The sequence below is a fragment of the Hordeum vulgare genome, chromosome 3H (assembly GCF_904849725.1).
Source record: "Hordeum vulgare subsp. vulgare chromosome 3H, MorexV3_pseudomolecules_assembly, whole genome shotgun sequence".
In the NCBI taxonomy this organism is placed as follows: domain Eukaryota; kingdom Viridiplantae; phylum Streptophyta; class Magnoliopsida; order Poales; family Poaceae; genus Hordeum; species Hordeum vulgare.
The window spans coordinates 526,135,054-526,145,765 of record NC_058520.1 but is presented as its reverse complement, the minus strand read 5'-3'; the positions used below and the strand labels follow the sequence as shown (position 1 = coordinate 526,145,765).

General features: G+C 43.0%; 1 protein-coding gene across 2 annotated transcripts; it reads right to left on the bottom strand.

The window, feature by feature from the left end:
- Nucleotides 1–5,015: 5,015 nt before the first annotated feature.
- Nucleotides 5,016–8,576, bottom strand: LOC123444701. 2 transcript variants are annotated; one of them, XM_045121513.1, is made up of 2 exons: nt 7,853–8,576; nt 5,016–5,546 (listed from the first exon to the last, which is right to left on the bottom strand). In XM_045121513.1, the coding sequence occupies exon 1, from the start codon at nt 8,437–8,439 to the stop codon at nt 7,861–7,863; it is 579 nt and encodes a 192-aa protein (XP_044977448.1). In that variant the 5' UTR covers nt 8,440–8,576; the 3' UTR covers nt 5,016–5,546; nt 7,853–7,860. The 2 variants fall into 2 exon arrangements, with proteins under 2 accessions (XP_044977448.1, XP_044977447.1); XM_045121512.1 differs by lacking the exon at nt 5,016–5,546 and adding an exon at nt 6,767–7,484 and having other exon boundaries at nt 7,853–8,558.
- Nucleotides 8,577–10,712: the final 2,136 nt, after the last annotated feature.

Below are 10,712 nucleotides of genomic sequence, written 5' to 3'. Positions count from 1 at the left end.
GGTTGGGGTTCGACATCTAGTGGATTCCTGTCCACGAAAATATCGGACGAAATCTCTCTCATGAGTTTGTTCTGGCTTGTTTCATAAGCCTCATCCCTTTGTTTTGCTGAATATGGTAATTTGTGTTGCTTCGATGTCAAGTGGTGATTTCAGATCTTTTCTAAGAGGTGTTCTCATATTTTTATGAGAGTATTAATCCTTTTGATTAATCAATTGTCTTATCAATTCTTGTCAACCTGAGTTGTTATATCAATTCTTTTCAACCGGTGTGTTTCTCTTCAAGTGAATTCCATCCTCTCCTATTTTGCAAGATCATTCTCTCATTTTATTCCGGAGTTTATCTCATCTGTCCCATGTTGTCTTTGTTTTTCCCGCCCTCCCACCCTTTTCTTCAGTGATTGGATTTTTCATCCAAGAGTTTTATTTTCTTTGTGCTTCCGCTGTCTCTTCTTTTCTCTCTTACCCGGCGATTCATTGTGAAGATTCTCACGAGCTTCATGTTCATCCTTATTCAGTCTTGTTATTTTTCCGGTGAATTCAATTTAGTTGTCCGTGTCATCGTATCCATTCATCCTAGTAAATATTTCCTATGTTAGGAATTTTTATGAGCCTATCTTGTTTATTAATTCCTCTCTCCTTCTATCCAGAGTGTTAAAGATATTTCAGAAGTTCTGATTTTCGATCCTTCCATTATTTCGAGGTGCTCAACCTCATCTAGTTTCATTTGTACGGTGCAATATCCCTCTTTCTAGCAATCTTTTCAACGGTGGTTTCTTTGAGTGGGCCCATAACCCACAGGTTTTCCCAGGATCTTATCTGGCTTTTTAAATCTTTTTCCAGAGATCTCTAATTCTTTTCAACTATGACGTAAGTATGAATTTCATCATTCATATCCCTTCTCCAAGGCCTATTTGAATTAAATCTCACGTTTGGCTCAACCTTGCATTCTTCTCTATTCCGGAGTGTCTCAGCTATTCTTGGTGTTGTTCCTCGTCATCGTTCTCAGCTTGCAATTCGGAGGGGTGTTTCTCTCAAATCTTGGTCCATTCTCTTAAGATATCATTTCAACTTCGTGTTGTCTTCTCAGTTGTTTTCATTCATCAGTATCCCTTTCTTGCTATCCAGTGCATTTCTGAGTTATTTTGATTTCTCGTTCCTCCGAAGGCCATCGTTTCAGAAGATTCTTCGTTCTCAGCTTTCAGCTTTCATCCTCAATTCTTCTCAATTGTTGTCTATTCGTTCGTCTCTCGATTGTTTGGTGCCTTGTTTAAGTTGTCTTCTCTCAGGTGGCTCATGATCTATTTATTCTCATGTATCTCCAGTAATTCGCGGTGTTCCCATTCAATTGTGAATTCTTACCGATGCTTCCTTGAATTATGCCTCAAGTGGTGGTTATCTCTCTGTCTCTTCAAGATTCTTTCAAGAAGAATAAGTGGTATGCTAAATCCGTTGCTTGTCATCAATTTAATTTTATGAAGGATAAGCATAACATAATTCTTATTCTTGTTTCATCAAATGGTTTCAATTCTTCGTTCGGAGTGGCTCTTGATATCAATTCCTTTTCTCTAGTGTTCTTATCTTTCTTTTCCGGAGTTCCAAGTTTTCTCAAGTATCTTTTCGTGTTGCTTCATCTAAATCTTGGCAAGGTCATAATCTTATGCTTTTCTTCCTTGATAATTTTGCATCATTCATTCGTATACGGAGGTCCTTCATGGTGGTTCATCATCGTATCAATTCATTCTCAAAAGTGTTCTTCAAGATTCTTGTTGGAGAACCTCAAGTATCCGTTCTCTTGCATTCCCAAGTGCATTTGTTCTTTCTTTATCCTTTGAGGTGGTATTATAGCATTCTTGTTAGTGTAGGAGCCTCGAAGAGATTCCTTTCAAGAATGGGATAATTAAACCCACCAATCCTTTGATCATGAGATTATTCTTAACTCATGGTTTCTTCTTCGAACTATCTTGGTTTGGACTTCATCTAAAGCTTTTCCTATGGATTGTTGATATCATGGTGCTTGTCATTAATCCAAGTTCTCAATGTATCCTCTTGGTGTAAGAATTGTTCATATCTTGTTTCTCCCAATCAATCCTTGTTTCTGTTAGTGGCTGGTTGTCACTTCATTAGTTTGAAAGGTTTCTATAAGCCCACTACTATCTTGTTCTTTTCGTTGTTGTTTTTCCAACAACTCCGTCCAATTCTTCTTGCAAGGATGATTGCCAAGTTCATTTGTGATGATAGTTGTCATTCTTTCTTCATTCTCTTCCTCCGTATGAGCTAGTTCCTATTCTATTGTTCCGGAGGCTTTGTGATATTGCTCTTTTGGGTCAATCATGTTGTGCTATCAAGATCATGGTGTTCCCTTGTTCTAGTTACTTGTTTGTTGTGAATATTGTCTATTTTTCCCTTCTTATCGAATTTTTTGTCCCATTTTCCTACCAAAGTGCTCCCGAAATTTTCCGTGAATTCTTGCTTGTTTCTCATGTCATTCCTCATCTCTTTGCAACCTTCAAGGATCGTTGGTTTCACTCGTTTGTCAAAGAAGCGACTAAGTTTTTACCTCTTATTCTTTCTCATCCTCTCCCCTTTCATTCTTGGATCTCTAGGCGAGATCCTCTTATAGTGTAGGAGAGTTGTGACAGCCCGATGCCGACGTTCCAGAAGATTCCCTTTCCTTTCCATTTTCGCTGCGTGTCTATTTTCTTTTGTCGCATCATCGTCGCATCATTCGCATCATCTGCATTGCATCGGCATCTCCGTTGCCACCAGTTTTCAAAACTTGCGTCCGTTGCTAGTTGCCTGTTCTCGTCGTTGTCCGTCCTGAGCCCGACCGCACACGCACGCGTCCGCGGCATCGTTCGAACCCTATTTTAAAAGTGTGCATAAAACTTTCTCTGATCTGGGTGAAACTTGGCATGTGGTCGAGTTTAGTTATAGCTAGGCCGCCTGTCGAATTTCGTCGCGATCGGAGTTCATCTGATACCCGAACGGTCAACCGTAGCGGCACCGTATTCGGACTACCGTCGGACGTTTGTCAGTGTTTTAAAATCGTGTTGCCGCGCCGCACCATTTCCCTCTCATCCCCACCTAGCCACTCTACACAGCCCGTCTAGCCCTTCTATTTCATTCCCTCGTCCGTGGTCGTCCGATCGCGATCCCGTGGTCGAAATCAGAAGTGGATTCGGGTAACTCTAGCCTCCTTTCATATTTAATCTTCCCCTCCTATTCATTTTGGGACATCCAACCTTCTCCACCTCAAAATGAGTGCCAGCCACCACCACCTTCTCCACCTTATCCACTCATATCCAATCTGAGCGATCTGGTCCGTCAGATCAAAGATCCAACGGCCCAAATCTGTCCCGTGCCCGAAATCTTCTCCTCCCGTAGCTCCTCCCGAGCTCCTCGTCGTCTCCCGAGAAGCCCGAGCTCATCCCGCCGCCAGCCAGCGCGCCACCTCGCCGGAGTCGCCGGAGCTCCCCTCCGCCGGATCCCTCCTTCCATCCTCCCTCTCCCTTCTATTTTCCTCTTCACACTACAAGGAATGTGCTAATACACGACGCTATTTTTTCTTCGCTACATCGTCACAGTTTTTAATTTATGACGATCTCATGACGAAAAACCAAGCGTCGAATATGGAGCGTCACAAATGAACAGCAACGACGTTTTGATCAAAATCGTCGTAACTTTTACGACGATTCCTGGATTGTCGTAACCTTTACGACGATCTTAAATCATCGTTGGCAATCAAACTCAGTCCTACATGGTAGTCCTACGTGGCAAAATTACGACGAAATGAAAACCCAACCCATTTCAATTGATCACATGGGCTGATTTTGTTTTTTTGGGCTTTTTCTTATTGGGCTTCTTTTTGGGCCCTAGCCTATTTATAGCCACTTTTAATTTTATTTTATTTTAATTTTGGTTTGTGGCCTTTTACTTTCTATTCATTTTCCTTTTTGGCTATTTTATTTTTGTACTGGTCCAACATGTCATGCTGATCTCAAAATTTTGTCAAATTTTGGGCCTCGAGATTTTTACATTTTGATCTATAGCATTATGAAGGCACAAATATATCTGATCCAATACAAGTGACATCACAAACTTAGAATCAACCTAAATTTAATACTAATATATTGTCTTTTTGACCACTTTCAATCCAAGAATGAATTTCAAATAGAACTAAGAACACATAAAATTGATCAAATATAAAACTAAATAAATCTATTACAATCTTTACAACACAGATGTGCTACAATATGCTACTCTAAACTGAGTAAGACTTCACAGCTTCACACTTGGGTTCACACTTCACGGTTTCACACTTCACACTTGAGCTTCTATAAAAGAGGAACCAACACTATTTTAAGTCTACAATACAACAATCGATACTAATAAATGGATGGAGCAGTGGTACTGACACTTACAGAGAAGAAGTGGTAGTAACATATAGCAGGAAGTTCAAATAATACATCAAATGATGGCAGAAAGGAGCAAATCAATAGCTCTGAAATATTACTAGAATACAATTTCTGCATCTAAAGGTTACTATGAAAAAGAGAAGGCGGTGTGGAATGTGATCGTAGCGCTATGAATGGATGGGGATAGAAGAAGCTCCCTCTCTATCTCTCCCTCACTCTTCCTACACAAGAATGGAAGTTACAGTAAATATAGAAGATCAATTGTTGGAATCGTAACACCGTCCTTATCTCAAACTCTTTGCCGACAAAATAAAAACACAATGATATGCAAAGAATTAGAGGCGCATATGTATGGGCCTCTCCAACCAAATTAACTAAACTTTAATGGATTTGGAGCAACAAGCGTCCAAATTGAAAGCATCCTGCCATTTACCAAAAAAAGAGTTGTATCCAGCATGTCTGTACTCTACAAGGGAACAAATCATCTCAAAAGTGAACAACAAACAAAATACTTGATCCTATGCATATCAATACCAATGTAATTTCCTAGACAATAGTTGAGCATCTACAAGTAACACACACAAAGGACACGCCTAGCAGTAGAGCATCTAGAGATTTATTCATTCATCATCACAAATGTTATTTAATTTCATGAAGCCATGGTTCAAACAACAAAATTTGAAGCCAGCCCACTCAACCTGTGCATTTCACACAGTCACCAGTTGCTTAAGGCACTACTAGTCGATCTGTTACAAGAATAAAGTTGCGAAACCCCTCGTGGAAAGTTACTTGAAAGGAAGTCGATCGCCGAATAATCCTCATTCAGTTCAGAACAAGAACAGGAGAACTAGACAAGGGAATAAATTTGCGAAGCCCCTCCTGGAAACTAGGCTAGAGCAGAGCAGTAATAACTTGGGGGAAAACAGAGCGGGAGGGATCAATCTTGTCTAGGAAGTCGGGGTGAATGGCCTCGCCGCCGTGGAGCTCGTCGGGCTCCCGGTCGTTGTCATTCCCCTCGTCACTGCCATCCATGGAACTTGTGCAAACCAAACAAATGAGTAAGGGATTCAAAGAGAGAAGGGAGGATGTGAGATGGGTTGAGGTCGCCGCTGCACCGGCGCAACCTGGGAGCTGGTACAAAATACACATAGATAAATTCACACTTGTGTTAGGTGTGAGTTCATTTTGCAATGGAGGAAAAAAGATTATGCTTGGTCCACTCAAATCAGCCACCCTCCTGATAATGTTTGCTACATTTGGTCGATAAATAATATAAATTCTTCTCAAAGTGGCCAGTTCTAAATACAAGGTAAATCTGCTAAGCATGTCATTAGAAGTATACTAGTATAACACAATGTTCTAGTGTTTGATTAGAATGTTACAACAGTATCAAGTGCCCAACAAAATTCAGAGATGCTCAAAATTTACCCTCCTGATAACAAAAAAGCATGCCATTTACCAAAAGAAAGAGTTCCATCCAGCCTATGCGTACTCCACACAAGAACTAATTCTGCCATCTACAAAGAAGAAGAAGAAGATTTGTATCCATTGTAACTGTACTCTTCACGGGAACATATCAACATGCCCAAATCACTCCATACATATCCATGCATGCATGGCAAGACTGAGTGCAACGATTATACTGACTTACGCAAAAAAATAAGAAAATAGGAATAGGGCACTACTAGTCTGATAAGCATACACCACAAGGCATTGTTCTATTTCAAAAAAATAAATTCAGGATAAGCTCAAGTTCCAGCCCAAGGGGAACAAGTCACAAGAAATTTTGTACCTACATGGTCAAGCAATCAGTTTATTTTTTCTGATTAGGAAAATAACAGAGGATGCATTATAATGATCTTGAGGTCTAAGCATTTACTAGTGTGCTAATAGGCGGAAATCTGTTTTGGCTCTCAGGTCCACTTGCTCCCGAAATCTGGACCATAAGTTCTCCTCGTGATGCGAGACAGGTGTTGTATACTCAAGTGTATTCGATAGCATCAATTGATTTATGGAACAGTGCAAAGCGGCACCACTGTTGCATTTAATGCACCCACGTGAGTCTCATAGCCGTTAGTTCAGACGGAGAGGCACCGTAAGGTGCAATGTCACCGTTACCTGTGTCATCTCGCTATCGTCGTGACGAGTACGGCCGGGTAGCTACCAAAATAGCCGTAAACATCCGGACTCGCTCCATATTCTAAGAAATCTATAGCAAGAAATATACACGAATTGAAGGTATGCATATTTTCATTCTAAGATTAGACTCGTTTTTTTTTCAGAACAACTGCGTATAAACAATGACAACCCATATTCAATGCTGCAACATGACGCTATGCAGCACCTGAAAATAAGAAACTGTGTATCTGCATTTTTCAGACATGCATGTTTCATTATTCAAATATTTCATGAATTTTCCACTGAACTATAGTACCACTCCCTTCAAGCTATCGACATCTACACTTATCTTCCACTGTGTCAGCTTCGGCCACAACTATTCACTGTTATTCACTCATTCGGGCGTAATCCACATTCAAAGTATTTACAGCCTGTCAGATATAGATTAGTGTTACCTTTCCGTCCATCTTTCCCATCGATTGCGCCGATGATGCATCGTCACTCTCGCTACGCTCGTGAATCACAGCTAGCTGGTCGCCGTCCACCGCGTCTCCAACTCTAGTAGCAGAGGTTATGTATCCATTGCAGGCTTCGCTCTCAGTTGCCACAGCGTTACCAAAGGTATCTGCGGCCACACTGGCCAAAACTCCATACAAACTAGACACTGGTCTGCTTGGGATGTTCTCCCCGCATCTAGCATAGCAGGCTGCGGCAGCACACTCCCCGCTGTGTAGGATCCGCTCTCAAACATGCTTTCCCAACTTATCCACATACCCCCGGATCGTTTGCTCCAGTACATCGATCCTCTCCAAACACGACGTCCTGGGAACCATCTTTTACAGCCAAGAAAACCTAATGCAGCAACGGACTACATGGTCACCCAATTTGTCTACATATGCCCTAATAGCCGTCTCCAGCGCACCAGCACCAACTCTCTGGACAGGGCGTGCTCTGCAATCCAAGAGAAATGCCTTGAATATTTGATAGAAAAATATAAAATCAAATATGACATGCACTTGCATTTTTCTTTGAAATTTGTTGGACGTAGCTCTGCAATCTATTCATTTGGAAAATACAATTGAACACTCGTCGCCCGAGCGTGGGATCATCACTTTTCGTGCAAAATACTAAATCAGAACCAAACTAGAACTACTGATGGACTTTATCCATTTTTCATATAAGTCACAGTTTTCGCAGCAGACACTGAGTACTGATGAGCCGAGCAAACCAGCATACCAACAGATCAGGCATTTGCATGCATAATTATCAACTAAATTGTTAATGCAAAGCACATGCGTTTTAGCAAATAGGCTAATTACCTTTTAGTTCATTCAGGTACTTGTGGATCCATCTGGGCAGTTGACTGTGCCCAGGCAGCGTTGCCACTTTCAGTAGGATCTTCAATTGCAACACCCCAGTCTCCAACCTGCAGTCCTTCAACACCTCCCTGGTCAATGGAATCTACGTTGTCCCCTTGGTTCTTGCTGAAATCGGATGTAACAGCGGCACCAGCAGCCACAGTGGCACGACGCATCACCCCGGGGCGCAGCTTCTCCGAGAGCGGCCTCGCGGCCCGTTGGCGCAGCGTGCCGTCAGAGAGCAGCTGCCGGGTCTCCAGGAGGAGCGCGCCTCGGCGGTTGCGGATGCGCACGGTGGCGACGTGGACGGCGCGCATGACGAGGGCCGGCGGGGAGGAGGCCGCGGGCAGCAGCGTGCAGTCGCCGCAGGAGAGCTCCAGGAAGAGGTTGAGCAGGTTCTTGGTCCCCGGCGCGGATCCCCAGGAGGCGAGTGCCGGGCCAGGGAGGCGCGGCCGGAGGTACGCCGTGAGCGAGTCCAGCGTCGGGAAGGCTAGGATGGTGCCCCGGACGTAGGGCCTGACGCGCTGCCCCGTGCGTTCCTTCACCATGGCTGCCGCCGCCGGAGACGAGGGGTTCGGGGATTGGGGAGGAGGTGGGGATCGGGAGGGGTTCGTGGAATCGGGTGGGGATCGGGACGGGGAAGAGGTGGTGGCGGCGGCGCCGAGGAGATGGGGACGAGGGAGGAAGGGTTGGATGGGGGATCTGAGCTAGGGTGGGGTTATTTCTTTTTCAACTCTTTTTTTTTTCTGTAGATAGATGGATGGATGGATGTGGGATGGAGAGATGGATGGATGGATGTGCGTCATGTCATCGATCCATGTAAAGGTTCTGATTGGTTCGAAAAATCACTGATTTAAAATAGTTTTCAAGTACTAAAAATAAAGGAATTTTGTGAAGCATCTATCAAAAATGTTTTTCAAAAAGACATCACATAAATTTTCATTAAAGTTAGACCACATTTTACAGATGAGGACCAATTTGTATGCATTTCTGATCTTTCTAGTTATTTTTAATTATTTTCCAAGTGGCAAAATTTGTTTTTTAAGAACCTACCAAATATTTGCTGCAAAATTGAACTCCATCAATTTTCTATAATACTAGTACATATTTAATATACAATTGACCAAATGATTGGGTGTCAAAAGCTTTTATCCACCTCTCATGAAAAAGAAAACTTTGTGCCGATTCACCTCGAAGCAGGTCAAATTTGAACTACAGCTGCCTCATAGTTCGCTACTTATTTTTTTCAAAAAACATTTCTAGTTACAAAAGTATCTATTTCTTCATAGATACTCCAAAATATTTGCAGAAAGGAATGCATGTCAAAATAACACTTGATACATAAAACACGTGAACATAATAGGAAAATGAATATTGCTGAATTATTTTTGAACTATGGAAGGAAGGGTTTTCACAAACTTGAGGAATATATGATCCAAAGTATTTATGAGAATTTTTCAAGAATTTTTTAAATGAGAGAATAGTGGGTTGCTTCACAAACTAGGTGGGTTTGACGTGTGACATAGAATGGACCCACGAGTGACATGTCAACATAGTTAGAACATGTTACGACATTTTTATAATCGTCGTAAAAGTTATGACGATCTCATGTTATGCGGTTACGACGTTTTTGGCTCACATCATCGTAATTTATATGTAGATTTGCTCCCCTCAAACGGTTTTATGACGAATTCAGCAACGACGTCTTAAAAACGTCATGTATGAGCATATTTCTTGTAGTGTCATCTCCTCCTCTTGGCCTCACTTTTCTCTCCTTCTTCCCGTAGGTTCCCGTGCTCATGGAGCTTGCCGGCCGCCGCCTTGAGCGCTCGCCGGAGCACCGGCCGCTCCTCCCCCCTCCAGATCCGGAGGATCCCGGCCGAATCCACTCGTCCCCGAGGTCCCTCCGTGCCCCGTGCCGCCGTCCTTCGCCGTTCCCTGCAGCCGCGCCTCCCTCCTCTGGTCGCGCGAGGGAGAGGACGACGAGGCGCTGCTCGCTAGTGCCAGCAGGCCAGAGCGCCTCCAGCCGGCCCAGCGGCCCACCGACTCGGCCTCCCCACGCGGCCCAGCACCGCGCGCCCCCACGTGGCCTAGTGCCCAGGCCAGCCTCCCCCTTCTTGGGCCGAGCCCACCAAGGTGAGGCCTCCCCTCGACTATCCCTCGCCCTAGGTGCTGCCTAATATGTTGCGCGCCTCTGTTAGGCCCATTATGCATAGATTCGGCCTGCGTAGTATATTAGGTATTTTCGGAATTATTAAATTCCATAAAATTGATGAATATTAGAACGCGTGTAGTTTTATTTTTGTAAGTCGGATCGAGGCGTATTTTATATGGTTTTGGCGTAGAATTTCGCGTAGATTACGATTATGTAACTTGCATAATTGTTTGACGTTGTTTAGCGTGCCGAATGCTTATAATAACGTGTTGTTTTAATAGGATATGTCCCGTATTTAATTTTCACGCAAGTCCGGATTGCTCGGATGCCGTAGTATAAATGCCCATGTTTTAGGAACCATTTTTCCATGTATGTTAGAGCAGTCATTTGTATTTTTGCGTGTAGGGAATTGCAGTAGTTTATTTTCCCGTGTATAGGTTATTATCTCGCATATATGTGTGGCATTATTTTTGTGTTTCAACCCCACATGTCTTATTTGTTTTCGGGGTAGAAAAATCCATGGGATTTTTCTGTGCACTTAGTTTTAGCTTTTGAGTAAGTTAATTCGCGAGATATTTTGCCGTGATGCCCTTTTGTTTAATTCGTAGGATTTATTCCGTGCTTCGTTTGACGGAGTTGTCAACTAGAGAGTTGTTCTTAGGTGTT

What these genes read in the sequence shown, in the direction of transcription:
- LOC123444701 (XM_045121513.1), bottom strand. Translation starts at nt 8,439, where the DNA reads ATGGTGAAGGAACGCACGGGGCAGCGCGTCAGGCCCTACGTCCGGGGC.